General features: G+C 41.3%; 2 protein-coding genes across 2 annotated transcripts; one reads left to right on the forward strand and one right to left on the reverse strand.

Annotated features, from left to right (window-relative positions):
- Nucleotides 1-1,065: 1,065 nt before the first annotated feature.
- LOC149286488 (fibrinogen-like protein 1) lies at nt 1,066-9,716 on the forward strand. The gene is made up of 8 exons (XM_089493914.1): nt 1,066-1,135; nt 1,517-1,548; nt 4,552-4,765; nt 6,465-6,624; nt 7,714-7,811; nt 7,898-7,986; nt 8,498-8,688; nt 9,536-9,716. The coding sequence occupies exons 1-8, from the start codon at nt 1,066-1,068 to the stop codon at nt 9,714-9,716; spliced, it is 1,035 nt and encodes a 344-aa protein (XP_089350040.1).
- Nucleotides 9,717-12,614: 2,898 nt separating this feature from the next.
- Nucleotides 12,615-20,709, reverse strand: LOC149286489 (thrombospondin type-1 domain-containing protein 1-like). Its single transcript, XM_089493915.1, has 5 exons — nt 20,705-20,709; nt 17,563-17,660; nt 15,896-16,855; nt 14,251-14,409; nt 12,615-13,978 (listed from the first exon to the last, which is right to left on the reverse strand). Exons 1-5 carry the CDS (start codon nt 20,707-20,709, stop codon nt 12,615-12,617), a joined length of 2,586 nt encoding a protein of 861 aa, XP_089350041.1.
- Between the last annotated feature and the right edge of the window lie 2,297 nt (nt 20,710-23,006).

Consider the following 23,006-nt stretch of genomic DNA (forward strand, 5'->3'; position numbering starts at 1 on the left):
TAAATGAAAATATATTATATACATACATAAATGGTATAGTTAAAGAAGGGAATTACAGATGAGCATTTCCCGGCCAGCTTTAAACTGAGGATTAGGTCATACTCAAGTCAAGACAGGAGAATATGAAATTAAATACAAGACTAACCCTCTAATGAGTAGGTGTAGAAGGTCGCTTGACATAATTAAAGGCTGGATGACCTAAGGGATCAGGGGATTCTTGACGTAAAAATCCACCTGTTAAGGATGCGTACAATAACCTTTTTTCTCAGTTATAGGTATATATTAAGTGATCTAGGTTAATACACTTTGATTTGCAGTAACAAAGAACAAATAAGTGAGAGGATCTGGCTACCAGTCTTATGTAAACCCTTGGCTGCTTAACATTACAAGTAGAAAATGTCTTTTAAAGTATTATCTTTAAGAACAAACACATGCTTTCCAGAGAAAAATGGTTTTCGGAGGTGTTCTCTGTATAGACGGTTAGCAACCTGAATTCATATTGAGCACATGGGTCAGTATGGTGGCACGGAGGCCTCTATAGCCATGCAGCTGGAACCCGAAATTAAATCGGCCCGCAGTCTCACCAATAAATAGTTTTTTACTTTGATCTTTAGCATGTCTTTAAGACTCTATTCTGAATTTGCATATCTATATGAATTTTTGACCTTGGCCTAATATTGATCATGAATGAATGGATATCAGTACAGAGGGAATTATAGTTTATATAGAAATAATACAGTCTATATCAGAGGGGACTCACAGATGTCTTTTATGAATCCTGGTAACGTGATCCTATACAGTCCAGTGAGAAGAGCCAATTAGTACATCAAAAGATGAACATAAACTGGTCAGGTGCACTTAGCTCACAGAAAGGTCTCATAGTATTTGTGCAAGCAGAGAGGAAGGCATCTGCCTCATCTAATCCAAACATGTTCTGAGCATTCACTCAAGGCACCTAGGTACTTACTGCAGCTAGTGCTTCTCAAAGCCTACTGGAGATTTACTTTACCTATTTACCCGATGGCTTCAGACGCTTATAAGTGTCTTTAGTTCCAGCTACTAACTATGGTGTCTGTTGAGGATGAGACACCCAGAGCCAGCCTGAAACACCTGGGAGAGGTGCCCAATGTTTCAGGTAAGTCTGGTTGCAGGTGAGCAGGGGGCCAATGGAAGGAACATCTAGATTGGCACAGGGAGCAAAATTCCAGGGCCAGACATGAAAGGTTAGGGTTGTGCATTGACACTGTAAACAGTACAAATGACTACAATTGGGTAAATAATCACTTTGCATGGTTAACTACGACAACTTCTGATAAGAGGGTCGATCATCTCAGTGCATTCAGAATCCTGAAATCGAAGCCTCCTCCTCAAATTCCAGATCTTGTTCACGTTCCGTGGATGAAGAAATATCATGGAACATCTGGAACACATCATGACGCAGCCTGGGTGTTATTAGCAGAAAGAAAATATGTATTATGTTTAGTTTGGTTGCTTTTCTATCAGTTTCTCACCACAGGGGAAAAAGACTTCAAGACTTTGGTAGATCAGGTATGTAAAACTATATCCTTGGAACTGCTATAAATTCTTTGTTGTTCCAATCTCACCTAGCACTTTAGTAAATAGATTACATTTCATCTTTAATGTGGGCTCCCCAAAAATCTAGCGGAAGACCACAATTTCCAATTGATATGAGATATTATGTGAACTTTCTAATACAGAGTGAGTGCCCTAGAGGGCACACAGACACCCAGCTATCACTGATAGGGAATAGAGGAGTGCTTTTAAAGGTGCAGTTCCACTTAGACCACATTTTCATTGCAAATAAACAAATAAACGTGAGCAGATCTGTCATTATATTCTTTCTTTATATAGCTTTTTCAGTTTGTGCAGTTTTTGTGCCACATGTTAATTTTTGGGAAAGCTTTGGACATTCAACAGCACTTTGAACAGGAATGATGTTTCAAATGCTGCATTTCTTTATACAGGTTTTAAATTCAGAGTAGATAAAACAGCAGCTTTAAGAAACGTTCTAGGCAGATGAGGTGGGCCTTTCATATCTGTCATTAAATCTGTGTTTCCATATATTTTAGCCCCTTTTCCAAGATTGACGACCTTGGTAATATTAGGGTTTATTGGGGTTTATTGAAACAGCAGATATGAATTCCCCAGAAACTGAACCTGATACATCTGCACTATGTTTTCAACCTTATTAACAAGAGCTGAGTCATCTCAGCAAAACACATAGCTAATGGGCTGAATGGCTCTTATCTGCTGTGAAATTGCTATTAATTGGTTAATATAAATGCCACTAAGCCAGTATTCTTAGGTCACAACAATGCTTCTCCAACATTAATAATGTCTTGCCTGAAGCGGGAAGCAAAAAACCCTTTAAGAGAAGGAAAAGGAGGTAAAAATTGATAACTTCTTGCATTCTAAACCAAGCAGTTTAGTTTTTTGGGATAGTTTATTGTATTATTATTATCATTATTATTGTTATTATTATTATTTATTTTTTTATCCCTTTATAGTTTGCTGGGTTGTACAGCAGTTCTGTGTACTTTTACATTTCTTTAAGATTTGGTATTTAAAGGGATATCCCTTTTCATATACCATGGATCATTTCTAGAAATTATAATTTCTAAGAACAGCACATGTAATACTACGTCTTCCAGTTTGTTATTACCTTTTGGCACTGAAAGTTAAAACATTATTTTCACTTCTTGCTGCCAAATTGAGGGACAGAATAATTCTTTTTAATTGTTTTGTGGAATTTGCAAGACTATACTGCCCCCTACTGTATCTCTTATAACTAGTTAATGGTTTTAAAAGGTAGTGCAGGCTGATCAAAAGTTTTTATACATTTATAACACACATTCCTGACCCCAAAAGTACCAATATACATTAGTTTGTAATCAGAGAAATGCTAAGACCTGAATATAGAAATTGACAACAGGTAAGAACAATCCAGCACATATAGTCTGCTAATTTTTCCTGATGTAAATAAAGACCAAACTTTGTGTGAATGTATCTATATTTATCTGGATTAAATTAATTAAATATTGATTTATTTATTTTTTAAAGTGCGCACCAGAATAGAGTTTAAACACGTTATTAAACACAATATTAAACCATATTTATTTAAATCTACTTTTGACAACAATCAATGACCTGAGCTCTCCTTACAGGCTAGTTGGTAAAATGGCATCAATACTGTGGCTGTTCCTGATAGTTCTCCCACACCTTGGTCTATCAGCTCCAAGACTCAAGGTAAATTGTATTTGATACATTTTGGGTTTGTGCCTTCTACTGTTTGTTGAGTAACATTTTATGGCTCGGATTCAATGACCTATCTACTGTGGTGTATTCTTGTCTAGGCCTAGGGCGGCCAGTTTAGTGAGGTGGCATAACCGCTGCCATTTAACCAGGTCCCTGATTGCCCTATTGGGCACACCATTTATGCTTGGGCCAACAGGGAGCATCAGAGATCTCCCTCATAACTAGCCCCAATACACTATGTCTCCATAAGGATCTTCTCCGCGCCCCACAAGCATTGTGCCAGGATTTTACATCATACCCGAGGAGTCAGCATGGTACTCGGTGGCCGTGGAGATAATTGGTTAGGGGCTGGGATATGGCTCTACCTGTCTAGCTAAATTGCTACTCACTAGTCAAAGACTGAAACCAATTAGATTTGTTAAGTGTTGCCACCAGAAACTAAGGTTATAAAGTGCCAATAATAATGTCATATACTTTTTTTTTATCTGGTTGGTTTATGCGATAAGCATACACGGGTTTCGCCATACATCAGAGTGGATTGGCTAAAGGGATGACTGAAATTGAATGGGCCGATCACTTTTTTACCCAACAATATGTTTAACATAACACAAAAAAATGGCAGGACAGTCATGGAATGAACTCCCTGATTAGCTCAGAGTTGAAAGCTTTCTTGTAACTGACATAGATACATTTGTATAAAAATTGTGAGATTAAAAGATTTCAGTCTGTTTTTTGTAAAGGATACTTTTGTATCATTGCCGGCACAGTCCTAAAAAAAAGAAAGAAGAAGCTCTAAGAAGGTGGAAAGAGAAAAAATGAATCTAACATGTCAAAAACAATCATTGTAATGCTGGCACCTTTTTAAATAGAGGATTATAATACTTATGTAAACTATTTAATATTAACTATGTCTTTGGTGTTTTGCATCCTGAATGCATTATTAGGTTACATTAAATTATAAGTTCATTTTAAATGCACCATTTTTTCTGCTTTAACTAGCACTAGTCAATGGCCACGCAATAGCCAGTTGATTTTATAGAATTCTTAAAAATATTGAATGTGCTAAAATTGATATGTCTAAGATATTTATTACATTTATAATGGGTACATTTCTTTTCCACAAAGTACAGTATATACCTTCTATAATTTATTGAAATCCTATAAATAAAGAATTAAACAAAAAGTCCCCAGATATAATTTTTAAAGTCTATATTAGTAAAACAAATACTATCCTGATTCCACTCAGATTTCTTATATTGAGTTCTTTTTCTTAAGGACATAGAAATATGCTTGATGGATAATGCTAAACTCCAACACAGAATAAAAGTTCTGCAGAACCTCCTTCTGTTAGGTGAACTTCAAATCCAAGACCTCATCAAAAATAATTACCATTCAGTGAAGAGCAAGGTATTTAAGAGCAGCACGGAGAGGAGGAGGCCCGAGGTCCAGCTTCTTTCAACCGGCGGCAACCTCATTGTCTATGATGAAGGTCAGTATGAAGACAGATTTTGAATTATTAAACTCCATAACTGCAAAACTATTTCAATGTAAGCATTAAAAAGAGATTTGCTTCCCAAGCAAACCTTTGAAGGAAAACTAAAAATACCCCTATGTCTTAAAAGAAAGAGAATTAAGCTGCACCCTCTTTGCTCCAGCCAGGGGTGAGCTTCGGGTTAGTGGCATCTAACTGGGACTTTTTCCCTAAGGACCAGAGAATTTTTTTCACATTTTTCCCTTTTTTTTCTTAATTTTTTGGAAGGGGATCTTTACTCCCCCTGATCTCTCTGTGTAGACTGTGTTGATCACTCAGTACATGTGATCAGCCAGTAGGATTGGAGATCCCTGTAGGGTCTAGAAAGACCCCCACTCTGTCTCAACTGTCCTTCAGTGAAGTTACTTTGAGCGTCAGCAGTGACACCTACCAGAAGGGAATGCCTGACCGTGTGATCAGGTATTCCTTATATAACGGTTTACCAGCACTCGCACTAGAGATCAATAGGAAGTCTGATCCCTTGTGTAGTGGCAGGGTCATACGTCCTAATGGGTGTCTTGGCACAGCTTTTAAGGATGTACTGGTAGGACCTAAGGGGCTCTAACAGGTTAATCTTTCAAAAATAAAACAGTGCTAGTATGTTTTCATTGCATTTAAAAACATTTGTTCTCTGCTAATAAAATATATATTCCCATGTATTTTCTCATCCCTTGCTCTTTTGATGCATTAGATAGGTAAGAATCATTCGGCCCATCTGGTCTGCCGATTATTCCTGCTGCAAATACTTTAATCATCCTAGATTCAGGATAGCCACATGCCTATCCCACCTATGATTAAATGTCCTAGTTTAATTCGCTTCTAGTATTTCTCTTGGAGGATCTTCCACTTATCTACCACTTCTTTAACATCTAAATCTAATTTTATTCCTTTTACTAACAAATGCATGTACGTGTTACTAAAGTCAGATCTTTCCATAGCAAGTGTACCTATGGGACAGATAGAGAGATATTACCTTCCACAAGGAAAGATCAAATGAATGGGCATCCCCAAAACAAAGCACTGACGTGGTTTACTTTAGTGATCCCTAAAGGAAAATTTTGGGCATGACTGTCCCAGTAGCGTACCTTAAGGGGGACGAGGCGTACCACCTGGATGCCACTCAACATTTAGTAGTTTCCTCATACAGTGCGCCACAGCAGTAAGCTGCGGGCCCGTGTTAGGCGGGCATCGGGCCGCATAGACATCTGCACAGCCGCCCCCCAAACCAGTGAAATCTGCAAGAGAGGTAAGGGGGTGTGGGAGCGTCAATGGGTGAGTGAATGAATAAATGAATGAATGAAGTTAGCAAGTTAGTAGTGAGTTAGTGGTTAGGGACAGAAATGGCACAGGCAGGCTGATTAGATGGGGCAGAGGTGGCACAGGCAGGCTGATTAGGGAGGGGCAGAGGTGGCACAGGCAGGCTGATTAGAGGGGGCAGAGGGGGCACATGTGGGCTGCTAAAGGGGCATGGTTGGCACAGACAGGTTGTTTCAGGGGCAGACTTGGCACAGATCAGCTGTCTTAGGGGCAGAGTTGGCACAGGCAGGCTGTTTCAAGGGCAGAGGTGGCACAGGCAAATACTTTAGGTACGCCCCTGGACTGTCCCTTTCATTATTGCAATATATTGTTTTATATAATATGTATTAATTCATTCCAGATTGCTCTTCAGTATTTGAAAGTGGAAAAAGGGAGAGCGGTTATTATCGCATACAGCCAAAACCTGAAAATGAGCCATTCCTTGTCTACTGTGATATGTCAGACGGAGGAGGCTGGACAGTGATCCAGCGACGCAGCAATGGCAAAGTGAACTTCAATCGGTATTAATCAAAAAGCTCTATACTTACCAATCGCATCATATCTATAGTCTGGCTACTGACAGTACAATCACAGTTTTTAATTCATTTTCAGTATTAGGGAATGGTTTTGGACAGGTTACTTTTTATTTGTATTTTTCACTATTGCCAAATATGGAAATATCTAGGAAATTTACACCTTGTCTTCTAGTTTCTCAGACATTTGTTCCATTCTCAGCATGAATGGACAGGTGCATGGCTCAGTCCGGGGCAGAGTCAGACCTCAACCTTAGATCCAACTAACTCGTCAGACAACAAAGTCTCTTCTTTAAATGTAAGAAGGGAAATCTGGGGTTTTGAAATGTTATATGGCTCTACTTATGGATATAAGGATTCACCACTAATCACTAGATTTTTTTAATGTTTTTTTTGTGGGACCAAGCTGATAATGTCCATTTTCTTAAAACGTGTTAATATCACTGGACTTCGGATTTGTACGAATTGCAAATTTACCGAATTGTGGCAAATTCAGCAAATGGTACAAAGCTCAAAATTTTCTGTGCTACGCACATCACTGAGATTTTACCATAGTCAACTCACCACTTCCGCTTCAGCATCTTCTTGTTCTTCATCTCTCTTTCATCTTCTCTCTTTTATCTTCATCAGCATCTCGGTGGACATAGCCTAGTGCAAACTTCCTCCAAAATGGCAGCTTTCCGGTGAGAGAAGTCATCACCAAAAGCACTGGGATTTTGGAAGAAGGTCACCTTAGGGCAAAACGGCAGCACTTTTGATGATGTCCTCTCACCGAAAAGAATCATTGAACATAACCTGACTCCAACTTCCACCAAAATGGCTGCGCCCTAAGGCGATCTCCCGCCAAATTTGCAGCGCTTTCCACGAGAGGACGTCACTGGGAGCGCCGCCATTTTGGTTCACACCACCATATTTCTGCTAATCCCCTTCTACAATTGGAATATACAGCCAAATAATAGAATAATATTTATATAATATATGAAACTTCTGATGATAGATTCGCATCAACAAATTGACAATTTTATGTAAAATTAATATTAAACATAGAAGCACAGATAAATGTTCATTGTTTTGCAGGGAATGGGATGATTACAAGCAAGGTTTTGGGCTCTTTAAAAGCAGGCGTGATGAATACTGGCTTGGGAACAATCATATTTATGACTTGTTGGACAAAAGTAGGTATTCTGTTACCATTTACAGGCCTTTTTACCTTATTAAGCAGTACAGAATACTTATTCTTTGCTTTTTTTTTGTTGTCCAGGAGAAATGTCATTACAAATTGATCTCATGGACTGGGAGGGAAACAGAAGATATGCAATCTATGATCAATTCAGAATCGCAAATGAAAAGGTAAAAAAATTATCAAGAACAGATCTGGCAACTCATAGATTTCCAGCTTTTTGTGAATATAATATTCTGTCTTAGCTTTGGTATGTAATTCTTGGTAAAAAAAAAAAAAAACCTTGAAATTCTATATTAGAGTTCTTGAGGACTTTTGTGTCACGTCCATCGTGATGTCCACAGGTGCTTTAATTCCTGTGTGAGTTACTGCAGAATGGGTATAAATCATAAGGTTTGCATTATCATTTTTTTTACTTTTCCCAGCTTTATTGGTAAGTCTGCTTAGTCTTGTAAGGAAATAGAATCAAAGTGGATGCGTACTTAAAAAAATAAAGCCATAGTTGTCAAGCCATCTTTTTCACATAATATATGTATATATAGAGAGCGCTATCTTGGTTCTCCCTCAGACCTCCAGTGAGGTAGCTTTAACAATAACTGTAACTAATTCATGTGTTGAGTAGATTTTTAACAGACACATTAATGCTGAGTATATGTTTTCCTCCTCTTTACTTCTGTGAAGGACAATTACAGGTTGTGGGTAGGGTATTGCTCTGGGAATGCCGGAGACGGTCTCTCTGGTGGCAACAACTTTGGAGATCAGTGGTCAGCATCATTAAAGGGAATGATGTTTAGTACTTCGGATAAAGACAATGACAGATACATTCAAGGGAACTGTGCAGTGGAAAACAAATGTGGTTGGTGGTTCAATAGGTAAGTACAAAATTTAAAAATATAACTATTCATCAAAAAAAAACTATATGTTTTTATTTAATGCAATGTATTAAAATTAAAGTATGTAACTAAATGATAAACACTAAAGCTTAAATCTCAGCATACAGTGAATGTATAATTAATACAGTGAATTATAACTCCCATTATAAACCAGCAGAGTAAAATTATTTTTAATATTTGTTTATAGTTGTTGAATTTTAATACAACAGATGTCCATGTCGGTAAAATGTAAACACAACGGTGCGATCTTCCTGCCTGTACCATAATTTTAATTTCTCTCTCTAGTATGCTAAACATACTTTTTTTTTATTTTTTAATAATTTAATAGTTATTTTTTAAACACTAAAAATAACAGAAACTCTTTGGAAGCTTTTTAGTTTATATGGCAACAACCTATCATGGCTTGTTTTGCTTTTGGTGAAGTGTTCCCAGCAAAATATATAATATAATAAAGAAAAATATTGCAGAATTATTTCTATGAAATGTTTTGGTACTTAAAAGTACTAGAAAACATGTTTCTAATACTGCATTTAGTTACATCATTGTTACATAGTAAAGAACTGTTTCAGAAACATACACAGAATGTGACTGTAGATTGATGTCATAGTCTATGACATCAAACATGATCTAATTTTACTTACAGTAAGCCTCTGAAATTTCTCCTTATTTTGCCACAAAATGTTTTTTTATATATATATAACTTGTGGCTTTGTTGCCATATTGTCAAGTATACTGGTTTATTGTTTATTGATTTCTTACTAATATTATTGTCAGGCAAAATCCAAACACGGAGTCACTCTCTTATGTATGGTGTATTTCCTTATAGGTGCCATTTGGCTAATTTAAATGGGTTATATTACAAGACAGGGAATTATTCTGGGCAATACGACAATGGGATTGTTTGGTCTACATGGCGTGGCTTGTGGTACTCGTTGAAACAAACAGTAATGAAGATCCGAAGTCCTTCATATCTCGGTGCAGGAAGCGGGAATGGCAAAGATGGCTAGCTGACCAACAGTATGCAATAATCCCGATGAAGGCAACAAACGCGTCAAAGGAAATTTGTAAAAATTGAAATCGAAATCTTTGAATGCCAAAATGTAGTTATTCAAACACATACATATAATATTCAAGAAACTTCTTGGGGTTATAAATGAAAATCTCAGACTTTTATAACGATTGGTAACATTTTCTGAGTTACAATGTACTATACTAAAGAATGTACAATAATCAAGCCGTATGCAATAAATTGTACAATAGATGGTGTCTTCGCTGTAATTTATACTTTTCACAATACAATCTATAGAATATATTTTACAAGCACAATAAATGAGAATGTTACACCCGTAAAATCTCTGCAATCATTTTAATAATTAAATGAAATATTGAAAAGCCTTTAACTTGTGAAAAAACTTTTGTTTTAAAATGGTGCTGAATGTCATAGTCATTTTTAACCTGAACAAACGGAGAAAAGTGATCAGATACACAATGCTGTAAGGCAGACGAGCCAGGGGTCAGGAACACTAAACGGGTAGACAGACGAGCCAGGGGTCGGATACACGATGCGGATAGTCAGCCAAGCCAGGGGTCGGATACACGATGCGGATAGTCAGCCAAGCCAGGGGTCGGATACACGAAGCGGGTAGTTAGACAAGCCAGGGGTCGGTAACGATAGTCTCAGGCAGAGGTACAAAATCAGCAGGCAAGAGGGTAGTCAGGAAATCCAATGGTCAACCAAATAGTAACAAAGCAAACTCAAACTTCAATACAGAGATAAGACCACAACAGGGTGCCTGTGGACAGATCTGCAGGGTTTTTGAATCTGGCGCCACTTAAAGCCATGCCCCCAACAGAGCGTCAGGGGCGTGCCCTAAGACGTCCCTCTCACGGCTCCAGCCGTGAGAATTGGCTGCGCCCCCAGTGGAGACCGGCGAACCGGTAAGTAAACCTCTCTGGGGATTCCTAAGGCAGCGAGCGGTTTTCATTCTGATCGCTGCCGAATCCCCAGACCTGTCATCCTGCTTCCTGCACCGGCTCTCCAGCGAGCGGATCGCTGCACACGAGACCCCGGGACCGCGACCGGACCCGGAACCGCGACCGGACCCGGGACCGCGATCGTGACACCTGGCCTTCATGACTTCCTCCAACTACTCACCTGGCCTTCTGTATTAATCTCCACCATGTCCCCCACCTACAAGTATGATGTTATTATTGAAACTGATCCACTTCGGAACCTGACTTCTAAATCCTATATGCAATTTCCCTAATATGACCACTTGTGAGGCAGCCCTATAAATTCCTTGGCCTTACTTGGAAAGCTTGCTTGGAAATGTAGGTGTATTGACCTCACCCCAAGTGGTCAGATACAAGTTACACTGGAGGGAAACCAGAGGAACACTGCAGGGACTGCAACACCATTTCCCTGTGCAATCGGCAGCTATCATCCTAATCAAGCCATCTGAATGACCAACAACCCCTACAGATGATCCAGACCCGATAATCTCATCCCCATCCAAGCGGCCCTCTGTAAAAAAATATAGGGCCAACACGAACTTCAAACATTTGGAAAACACATATATATATATATATATATGTATGTGCGTCAAAAATAGGCAGAGTCACTTAGATGCCAACAAAGGTAAAACATTTAATTCGAACAAAAATAGAAGTGTTGGGTGTTCAAACATGCTCACTAAGGTCTTTACACGTCTAAACACTATTTTAGGTGGTCACTGTAAGCATATTGTAATGCCCTTTTACAGTCACAACTATACCATGCATTAGCAAGTTACTATCCTATCTATAGAATGCCTGTTAAGCAAATCCTTCATTCTATATTTAAGGTCATGGAAACCCTGAAGCCTATTAATATATCTTAATGATCATTTATTTATGACGAATGGTTACATATCTTTGACTATTGCCTATACCAATAATTACATATGGTCCTTTTATATTACTGGGGTTAAAAGAGATGTTAAATGTGTTAGAACCTTTTACACCCTCTCTTACTGTTTCACTTCCCCCTCAACCGCCAACTAGATTGCAAGCTTACAAGAGCAGGGCCCTTGCATCCTTTTGTACCAGCTTGTTATTGTGTGTGATTTTAAATTTTTCCCCTGATTGTAACAGTGCTATGGAATCTGCTGGCTACATACAAGGGAGGTTCGAAAACCTTTTTAATATAAAATATATCTATAAAAGTGCGAAAACTTTTTGAACCTCCCTCGTATAAATAACTGTAATGGGTGTCAAATGCTCTAGGCAGATTACTGAGATTTCACCATAGTCAACTCACCGAAAGAACTATGAATCATGCAGGGGTTAGCTCAGGCCTTCATTCAGGAGAACTTTGCTAGGGTTAACATACATTACCCTTTGTGAGTTGTAGCTTCAGCTTTCCTGCTGTATCACCTGCAGCTCCCACTTTATGAATAAACCTCGTATTGACCAGCTGCAGTATCACTTCCCTGCATCAAAGGGCTTCTCTCTGTGGCAACCATGCTGCGTTAAACCAGATTATCAGTTTTTTATTATTAGTTTGGTCTTTCTGATAATGTTTAGCCACTGGAGCATTCATTTTCAACAAAACATCATTTACCGAAAGCTGCAGTTCATTTAGGGCACTAAAGAACTAGGAAAAAAGACGCTAGAAGGCAGGACAATATTTATTATTTGATACTTAAACATACAACTATTTTCTTCACACGTCCATTTGTACGATAAAATCATGACATGTAATTGTATGGTAGTGTTTCTAAACGTATTCAAGTAAAAAATGTGCTTCTAATTTCCTGTTATTTGGATTTTGCCACATTGAAAAAATATCGGGCCAAATCCCCCAACAGCCCAAATAAATGGGCCAATAATATCTGTATAATTAATATAAATAATTGTCAGTGTAATTAAATGACCAGCCTCTCCACACTCAATGTACTTGTTTCATCCTCTTCGTTAGAAGCAAAATATCCCGGAAGGTCAAGCATTTCTTGCTCAGCTTCTGTCAGTCCAAATGTTAAGTTGTCGTAGTATGAATATTCCGCTGCCCAGGGGAAACTCTGGCACTTTTCTCTTCGGTCTTGAGCAGGGCTAAGAGAACTGTGCCTATTGTAGATTTCATTAGGTGAAGCCGAGAAGTTCCTTTGGCCTCGGTTCCAAGACTTATTCACCGGAGAGGGGCCTTTCCTGGGCCGGGTTGCCCCTGGCCTCTCAACATTTGATGCTGTAGCTGCCAAAGGCCGATTGCTTATTAAATCGGGTTTACTCTCACCTGACCGAATATATTTTGAAGGATAACCAGTAGAATCTATTGTTAAATTATTACCTCTAGTAAGATTTTCAGGACTCTTATCAGCCCTTATTCCTTTATGTTTTGATCTTTCCACCGTATAATATTCCCATGTCCTGGTCTTGGGGTTATAAGCCATTGATTGTCTCGGAGAGAGTGTTGTTAGGCTTCTTTCTCGGTAGGGTTTATTGTGTTTAGTTTCATGAAAGCTTGATGTCCTCCTGAAGTGATTGCTCTTCTGATATGCCCTCTCATAATGCCTCGCTTTTGCATCTTGGTTCTTTACAGGGGACAATCTGGGTAGTGTTTGACTGGGGCTCATTCCCTGTGATAGTAGAAAGGTTGACTTTAAGTTAGGCCTTTCTCCGTAGCTTCGTCCAAGATTATTCTTTTGCTCTAAAAATGGAGACTGTATCCTGAATTTGTTGGCGGCGGTGTCTTCTGCATTGTCGGTGGCAAGGGCCGGTGTTGTTGCTATATCTACTGCAGTGTCTGCCATTGGATTTGGTGACACATGATATAACTTTGTGGTTTCGGTGAGGCCCTTCTGTCTCATCTCCTTTAGCTGTTGTTGGGCAAGTCGATAACTGAAAATCGGTGGAATGATCTTCTGAACATTTTGAGAACTGTCTATTTCGGTCGCAGCTTGCTCTTCAGCAACACGCAAGCTCTGCCTGTAATTTAAAGGTATATGGACAATCTCCTCTGTGCTATCCAAGATTTCCCCTGTTTCCGAGAAACTCTCCCTTAGCTGGCATATGTTCTCCTCATCTGAGTTCTTGCGACAGTTGGCTGAATGGGCAGAGCTCTGTCTTGCTGTGGGGCTGCACTTTTGGCTTTTGCCAAGTTTCCTCCAGACAGTTATCACAACAGTAATTACAATGATAAACAGGCACAGAGAAATCCCAGTAATAGTAACAGTGTTACTTGTGTTACCATCAGTTTTAGAATTTTTGGTCGATTTGCTTGAAGGTTTTGCAGCTTCACCAAAGAGAAAAAAAATGTAAATTAATATTTGAACTTCTACATTGCATTGTAAATGTTGATAACTTTGTGCAAAACCTTCTTGTTAAAAGGTAAATATGATGTTTTTTTCAAAAAGTTAAATTCATCTCTTGTCTTAGAAAACTGTGTTTCTGAAAGAATAATGCCTAAAAGAATACTCATGTAGGGTATGGTCTGTGTTTGCTAGATTATTTAGGAACATAAATGAACCACTTAGAGTTACAATATATAAAATACCCACTACATACTTGAGCAGTCCTCCAGGGAGCACATTGAGGTCTCCTTTGGACTTCCATTGCACGATGGTTTTATCAATGATGTTGTCAGGCATTCTCTGTATCTCTCTCTCTGTCCATCTCCACATGTGGTACTACAGGGACTCCACGGCTGCCACAGACTCCATGTCTCTGCAAAGTCACAAACAGAAAACATATAAATTTGTCAACCCTCAGGCAGACAATTGGCAGGTTGTAAGATTTTTAGTGGCAGATGGATTGGTGTTCCAGAGAGCTAAGACAGATTTACTGAGCTCTTGAATTTATAGGAGAATGCTCCAGGATTGCTTTCATGTAAAATGTATAATTCTACATGCAAATTGTGCATGTGTTCTTAAGATACCGTCTCTGTTTTCTGTCTCCTTTTCTTCCTCCCCCTAGAAGGCCCTACCGAAAGCAGAAAACATACTTCAGTAGTCAAGGGGGGTGAGAAGGGGTTAATGCAATGACCTCTATGTTAAATTACAATATAAAAACATGGCCGCTTCAACAGAGAAGAGATCCAGATGACTTTATGCAGCAATGAGAACCGACAGTCCTGAAAGGCTTGAGTCTTATCTCTCATCACAACCCACTTGCATATATGAGACCTTCCCAAGGTGAGCCACCAAGAGGTCTCCATCTTCTGAGGGAGCGGTTTAATGTTGGGGTGGGGCTAGCCACATGAGGGGTGGGGCTAGCCACGCATGGAGACAGGGCTAGCCCCTGATAGGCTTAATTAAGGGGAAGCAGGAGTGGTGGACGTGGCCAAACATCTCTTTCCTGCCTGGAGAAAGAGGAAGGTGGACCAGAAGAGAATGGCTTAATTCCCGGGTATACCCATTTGTGTTCTTGAAATTTCCCCCAATATCATTTTCAAAGTGTACTACATTAACCATGGCCTGAAATGATTCGAACCCCAGAAAATGTTATTTTTATGTACATAATACCTGAGTTTCATTCTGTGTGCCGTGTCATGCCGAGAAAAAACATCTTAAGAATAACCAAATCAGGGTTTGTGCTCACTTAATGTAACATTATAATGTAATGTTATTAATAAACAGTTGCAACTAATGTAATGTAATGCAATTTCATTTTAAGATGCAGGGCTGGCCCAAGACAAAATGCCGTCTGGGGCGAAGTTTAAAATGCCGCCCCCCCCCCTTATCTACCCTTCCTCACCCTCCGTCCCTGCCGCCCCCCCATTATCTACCCTTCCTCTCCCTCCCTCCCTATTATCTACCCTTACCCCCCCCCTTGTACTTACCTTTCAGCAGTCCTGCGGCGAGTCTCCCTGTTCGGTCTCGGTGCCGGCTTGTAATGCTGAGCGCCGGAAATGACATCATCCTCCGGCGCTCAGCATTACAAGCCGGGACCGAGACCGAACAGGGAGACTCGCCGCAGAGGAGAGAGGGGCGCCGAGCGGGTACTGACAACTTGGTAAGCGAAAACCACTCGGCGCCCCTCTCTCTCTCTTCCGCTTTAAAAAAAAAAGGGGGCTTGCACTTTGCCGCCCCTTCAAAAGTGCCGCCTGGAGCAGTTGCCCCACTTGGCTCCATTGTCGGGCCAGCCCTGTTAAGATGCATTAAAGTAAGTAGCCAGAGCCATCAATGTTATCAGCAGAGCTTCAGACACTCACCTATTTCTCTTCTGATGTCGACACATTCTTTGGCCTTTGGAAGACTCTTGCTCGAGTACGTCAAGAATTCAAAGCAATACTTGTTTTTTCCAATTTCAAATAATGAGCAATTGAATTGAGCCACCTTGTCCCCAGTTTGCATGATGCTTTCTGCTACTGGTGGAATACTTTCTGATAAAATCCTTGGGGATTCTTTGTAGACGACTAGCTTCCCCTCAACGTAATTGCATGGGGGAGGTACGACATACACATTTACCAAAGAATCGCACTTCGGCTCTGTTGTTGTTAGCAGTTTATACTTGAAAGTCTTAACAAGGTCAATGGGGCCAAGATAAGCAATGACTGAATCAGAAAACATGGGTTTCAAAGCCACTGTGATAAAGGTCTCTGGCCGTACAGATGCACACTCAAACTCTACCCATTGGGAAGAGATCAAGGGAATGTCTTTGTATGTTTTGTACAACATGAATCTGTCACTACTTGGTTCCTCCAGTTCTTGAAAGCTATGAGTATGCTCAACTTCCAGTAAAATAACAGGGTCTTTTTTAGGAAGTGTTGAACAAAGGCGTTCGTTGGTGAAGACTCCTATCTGAAAGGATCTTACCACGTCCTTTGACGTTCTGTTCAAATCTAAGTGAAACGTTGGCCAAGTGACATTCAATATACCACTTCTCCAGCGAATACGGCTGCTGTTCTCTGTCTGGAGACTCATGTGAAACTGGTAGAGTCCAGCTTCGACGAAGTAGAAACATTCAAACAACAGGCCACCTTGTGATGTGTTAGCTGGAAGCTCCTTGCTAGTGATTTTCTGGTTGTTGTCAGTTTTCAGGAGAGATATTGAGATGTTACTGGTGGTTGCAGTATCATTGTCAGGGAGATAGAAATCCACATACACGGGGTCTCTACTTAAAGCTGTGTGATGGGACTTTCTGAGGAGAAGATAGCCAGGCTCACCAAACACTGCGAAAGACGATGAACAGTTAGTATTAGTGTATTGACTTTAGTAGAACAGTTGGCGTGGTAGGACAGATTTGCATAGTAGAGTGAACCATATGGTAGAATGGCCCATATGGTGCTTAATACATGCAAAATATTTAAATGCACTGGACCAACATGGATATTAGAAAGATATATTATAATTGCCAACAAAATCCATTTTATTCATCTTGTATGTACATTTCTAACTGTTTATCATAGTATAGCAATGACTTTTGTACAGGGATGTACTAGTTGAAAGCACAGTGGGCAAAGAGTTGGTCATGAAGAGTTGGACAAAAAATGAAAAGAAGAAAACGAGTGGGCAAGTACAGAAACATGGGACAATGAAATATATGACAGGGTAGAGAGAAATGTAAGCAGAGAAATGAATACGACACATTATGAACTCAAGTATCAATTACATTAATGGGGAGCCCATTTGAACTTGGAATAAAATCGGACATACCACAATCCCAGAGAAGAGCTAGTGAGATGTAGCCAAGGGGATGCAGTGTGTGTTTCATTCTGTTGGCTGCAGTGTGCCACAATTTCACACCATGTCTATCCTCATTCAAATGTCACAGTTCACACGGTAGCCATTGCAGTAGCCGTGTCACCTGAACAAAGCCAGGAGAAACAAAACAGTATCAGCGGCCATCACTTTCAAAGTAGCTATGATTTAGGTTTACAGCGATACAATACAAGACTGTCAAAGATCTCCTCAGATATATCTATATCTGCCGGTCTACCTCCGAAGAGCTCCTGTGCTCTCCGAGAAAGGCAAGTGCTGTTTATAAGAAGAGGAAGAGCATAGTTTTTAGAAACCAGGCACTCCTGAATTGGTCCTGAAGCAAGATGGGTGATCTGATTCACTTTAGTACCAATATTAGATCAGGTCACATTAAAATAAAAACATTAAAAAAAAATATATTAAAATGTGTTCATTTAAGGGAATTCACACACAGTCCCCTTTTCCAGTCAAACTGCACTTAAACGATAGGTAGAACGAGCAGGAAAGTATGCCGAACTTTTTTAAAGAAAAAGTTAACTTAAACAATCAGTTAAGGCAGGGTCCATGTTGGCAGCTATTCAGCAGTGAGGCGAGGACAATGGCTGGTACTACTACTCATACCATGGTTTGGTTTAAAGACGTAACATCATTTTATCTTCACAATCAAGAAATGAAACCCATTTAAGGGACAGTGAGGGATGTAGAATGTCAAAGTTCCTTGGATTCAATCCACTTTCAGAGCTAACACAGTATTCATTTGTAGTTAAGTGATAGGACGATATCCATTTTTTATTTATACTTTTACTTTTGTTAAGAGGGGAGCTGCATTTTTTTTTACAGCCAACAATGAGTTTGAAGTATTTTAGAGGCAGGGCGTGATAAGGAACTAGAATAAAGCCAGGAAAGGAAATCGCCTGTTAGAAACATATACAATATGTTTTCCCCCTGTACTTTACTAGGAAATTAAGATTATTTTTTAGAATTATTTATTTGAATTCTTTCTTTGATTTGTTTTATCTACATACACGGATAATGTTTTTTTAAATTGTATTAGTATGTTTTTATTATGTGTAATTATGGAAATATCTAAAATCATTAATAATTTAGTGTGGCTGGGATGATTAAACACCTCTGGGCCTAAGCGGGCATTGTGGGCACCTCAAAGGTCATGAGGTTCCCAGCAGGAGCGATAGTCAGGGATGAAGAATTAGCGCAGGACCCTCAATAACGTGATGCTGACATTTGACATCAATCTTTCTACATAAAACATAGTCTTCTATTCGAGGATTTAGGTGTACATTTTTAAGAGGACACCAGAGTTAATTCACTATGAGATGAAGCATTTGGTTACTATGTATTGGGCCAACTGCATCAGCGTTCTGCTCCAAAAAGTTCAGAGCTAACTGAGTGTTATTGTACATCAGGCAGGGCCCTTGATGCTTTCAGTGCCAGCGAAATAGGTTTGACCCTCAGACAAACAAACGCCATATAATAAAAATATGTCTATTTGTAGAAATAGACGCAGACAGAGACCGGTTAGATTTATGGTCCTCTCGTAATTCTACAGTATTTATAAAAAAAAGACAGCTGGTTAATGCCTCAAGAAAACGTGGATTGTAACATTTATTAGCAGTGATGGGATGCAAGTCTCTGCTTGTCACACCCAACAGATTAATTCCTGAGAACAGAGATCTCACCTTCAGAGACTCAAACAAGACGCCAATGAAGTCCTCTTGCAGCATCCCCCTAGATACGCCGCTTAGGTAGCATGATGCAGAAGGTCCTTGGTCCTCAAAAGCCACACACTTGCAAACCTTCGTGTGGCGGAACGCAGAGAAAGACATTTCCAAGTGGCATTGGCTTGGCTTCCACTCATTCCCTTGTGCTTCAATAGTTTCAGCAGACAAGCTGCTGCTAATACAATCTCCTCCCTGGAGGAAGGGTGGAGAGAGAAAGGATGTTAAACTCCCCGCTCTGCCTCTACTAAAGCCTATGGCAAAGGAAAAAGGTAGGAGAGGGATGTATGTTTAACTCTTAAGAGTTGAGGGACTTCACAGTGCATTGTACTTCAAAGGGTTAAGCAAAGGCTTGTATTTGGAGAGAATGTACTACATTAAAAACATCATCCAGCCCGGAAATTTAGGAAGGAAGCGCTAGTGAACAACAAACAGCTTTACTAGCGGTGAGCATGGAAAACGAATGTTTACTCAGCATGTTGAAAAGATAATACAGAAGGTATAGGTGCATCAAATACATATATATACAGTATCTCACAAAAGTGAGTACACCTTTCACATTTTTGTAAACATTTTATTTATTTTCATGTGACAACACTGAAGCAATGACACTCTGCTACAATGTAAAGTAGTGAGTGTACAGCCTGTATAACGGTGTAAATTTGCTGTCCCCTCAACATAACGCAACACACAGCCATTAATGTCTAAACCTTTGGCAGCAAAAGTGAGTACACCCCTAAGTGGAAATGTCCAAATTGGGCCCAAAGTGTCAATATTTTGTGTGGCCACCATTATTTTCCTGCACTGCCTTAACCCTCTTGGGCATGAAGTTCACCAGAGCTTCGCAGGTTGCCACTGGAGTCCTCTTCCACCTTGCGCTCCCCCACCTTCCTTTTGAGGATGCCCCACAGATGCTCAATAGGTTTTAGGTCTGGAGACACGCTTGGCCAGTCCATCACCTTTACCCTCAGCTTCTTTAGCAAGGCAGTGGTCGTCTTGGAGGCGTGTTTGGGGTCGTTATGTTGAAATACGGCCCTTCGGCCCAGTCTCCGAAAGAAGGGAATCATGCTCTGCTTCAGTATGTCACAGTACATGTTGGCATTCATGGTTCCCTCAATGAACTGTATCTCCCCAGTGCCGGCAGCACTCATGCAGGCCCAGACCATAACACTCCCACCACCATGCTTGACTGTAGGCAAGACATACTTGTCTTTGTACTCCTCACCTGGTTAAATACTATAGGAAGCCCATTTAACTATCATGTTATAAGACTTGAGATTTATCAACATCGTAACATGAGCTCCTAAAGTTCTGTTAATATACAACAGTAGGAAACATGACCCCAATTCAACCTTCAACCTAAACATTGGGTTTACCCTAAAGAACACCAACTTCACACTTTATTTAGGGTAAATCACAATTTTTATTCAGTTTTGGTAGTTCAAAGAGGGGGGAAACAGAAGGAAAAAAGGGAAGGGGGAAGGTACAAGTCAAAAATACACAACATCTATGAGGTATCCCCATACAATGCATGAAATAAATAGCAACAGTAGGAATGGCGAGCAATCGATGTCTTAAGCTCACGACATGGCGCGCATTCCAGACCAACAATAGTGGCCCAGCACACTGAGGAAGCGGCCAGAGAGGACGCAGAGGGGCGAAGGTAATAGAGAAAGCGCGGCAATGGAAACGCACCCCAGAACACAGGCTCAAGTGGAGACCTGGCACATATAAAGCACCAGACACATAGAGGCAAGGACAAAGAACGAGGAGGAAAACAGGGGTAGGGAAGATAACGGGGAACAGGGGGGAGGGAGAGAAAAGAAGAAGGAGGAGAAAGAAAAGAAAAGAAAAAAAAAAAAAAAAAAAAAAAAAGGGGGGGTGGGGAAAGAAAGAAAAAAGAGAAGGAAGAGAAGCGCGCAAGAGGGAGGGGGAAAGTCTAAGCCAAGAGGGGGCGGATAAGAGGACCAGACACAAACTCCAACCAATAGAACCAGGTGGACCTGTAGCGCTCAGTCGCCCCAGTTGCTAAGAGATGTAATTCCTCAAAAATCCGTATCCGCTCCACGCGGAGTACCCACTCCTGAAAAGAAGGTGGATCAGGGCTACCCCAGTGTAGGGGTACCAGAGCCTTCGCCGCAGTCAGGAGATGACGCAACACAGACTTCCGGAACCAACGCACAGAGTAAGGCATATGGAGAAGGAGAAAGAATTCCGGGGTGAATGGGATGGACTTGTCCGTTAAGCGCTGTATCTGTGCATGAACAGAGGTCCAATACGGGACAATGCGCGGACAGTACCACCACAAATGAAGGAGGGAGCCCGGGGTGGCATCGCATCTCCAACACCTGTTGGGGACATCAGGGCGGTAAGCGGAAGTGATGCTCGGGGGCCTATACCAGCGGGCTAACAATTTGTAGGACATTTCCCGGTCCCCATTACTCCGAGAACAACCATGCGTGAGGAGGCATATTTTCTCCCAATGGTCATCCGAAAAGGTGGCCCGAAGCTCCAATTCCCAACTCCCCATGAAGGAAGGTGGAAGCGTATGAAAGGCCTCAAGGAGGAGGCCATACAACCTGGAAATGCCATGCGGCGGAAGTGAGGAAGCCAGACAGAGGTCCTCAAATCGTGTGCAGCTGCGCAACATAGCATGCTTCCGGGGCTGAGACCGGAAAAAACTACACAGCTGAGCATAACGGAACCTATCCAGGAGGGAAGGAGGCGAGCAGACAGCCAATTGCGTTAGGGGCTTAAGACCACCCACGGACAGGAAGGATTGGATCGTCGGACCCACAGCAAGGCTGGAGGCCGGGAAGAGGTCGCAGCCCATCCCGGGTGGAAAATCAGGATTGTCCCGGACCGGGGTCAATGGAGAGGGGACAGAGGAGAGCCTCGTCTTCCGCACGATCTGGTGCCAGACGCCGAGGGTGGCCCGGATGAAAGGGTGCGGCAGGGATAACTTACGAGCCGTTGGAATCGAAAGCCAGGGCAGGCCCTTCATGGGGAGGCCAAGCAAGGCCGCCTCGGCAGAGACCCACTGCTTGTGGGCGGGGCTGTGAGACCACTCCAAGACCCGAAGCAGGTGGCAGGCCCTGTAGTAAGAGCGGGGGCAGGGCAAAGCCAGGCCCCCAGCAGCCTTGGGGAGGATCAGGGTAGCAAAGCGAACCCGAGGGTTCCGCGAACCCCACACAAATCGCAGAAAGACAGACCGTGGCGTATCAAAAAAGGAGGGAGGTATCGCAATAGGGAGGGTCTGGAAGAGATACAAGAGACGAGGCATAATGTTCATTTTGATCGTGTTAATCCGGCCAGTCCAGGAGATCGCCAAGTTCTTCCAGGAGAGTAAATCAGCCTGGAGTCGCGCCAATAAAGGCGAAAAATTATAATGGAAAAGCTGGGAGAAATCAGGACAGAGCCATGTCCCGAGATACTGTATTTTGGGGCTACGCCAGGCAAAGGGGAAAGAAGCCCCCAGGGAGAGAGCCTCCTCCTGAGGCAGAGTAACATTAAGAATTTCCGATTTAGAGGCGTTGAGCTTGAAATTAGCGAGAGAGCCATACGTCGAGAACTCCCGAAGGAGAACGGGGAGGGTGAGTCGCGGACGGGTGATGACAAACAGAAGGTCGTCGGCGTATCCCAAAACCTTGTGGTGCGCGGACCCCAACTGGAGCCCACAGATATCAGAATGCAACCTGATGGCCTGGAGGAAGGGCTCAAGGGAGAGCACAAAGAGTAGCGGGGATAGTGGGCAACCCTGGCGAGTGCCATTACGAATAGCAAAGGGGTCTGAGAAAAAGCCATTGACCTGGACACGAGCCGATTATAGAGACCGAATCCAAGTCAGAAGACCAGGGCCAAAACCCATGTGGGCCAGGGTGGACAG

Source organism: Sceloporus occidentalis, unplaced genomic scaffold (assembly GCF_023333645.1).
Source record: "Sceloporus occidentalis isolate IW3139 unplaced genomic scaffold, rSceOcc1.0.p SCAF_68, whole genome shotgun sequence".
NCBI lineage: Eukaryota > Metazoa > Chordata > Lepidosauria > Squamata > Phrynosomatidae > Sceloporus > Sceloporus occidentalis.

Bases quoted from the DNA above. Each gene is read 5' to 3' on its own strand.
- LOC149286488 (XM_089493914.1), top strand. From the start codon at position 1,066: ATGGTGTCTGTTGAGGATGAGACACCCAGAGCCAGCCTGAAACACCTG. The intron at 1,136-1,516 runs GTAAGTCTGGTT...TTCTCACCACAG, and splicing joins AGAGGTGCCCAATGTTTCAG to GGGAAAAAGACTTCAAGACT. The intron at 8,689-9,535 runs GTAAGTACAAAA...ATTTCCTTATAG, and splicing joins TGTGGTTGGTGGTTCAATAG to GTGCCATTTGGCTAATTTAA.
- LOC149286489 (XM_089493915.1), bottom strand. The intron at 16,856-17,562 runs GTAAACCTAAAT...CGTCTTTCGCAG, and splicing joins CAGTCTTGTATTGTATCGCT to TGTTTGGTGAGCCTGGCTAT. The intron at 13,979-14,250 runs GTATGTAGTGGG...TCTTTGGTGAAG, and splicing joins CTCCCTGGAGGACTGCTCAA to CTGCAAAACCTTCAAGCAAA.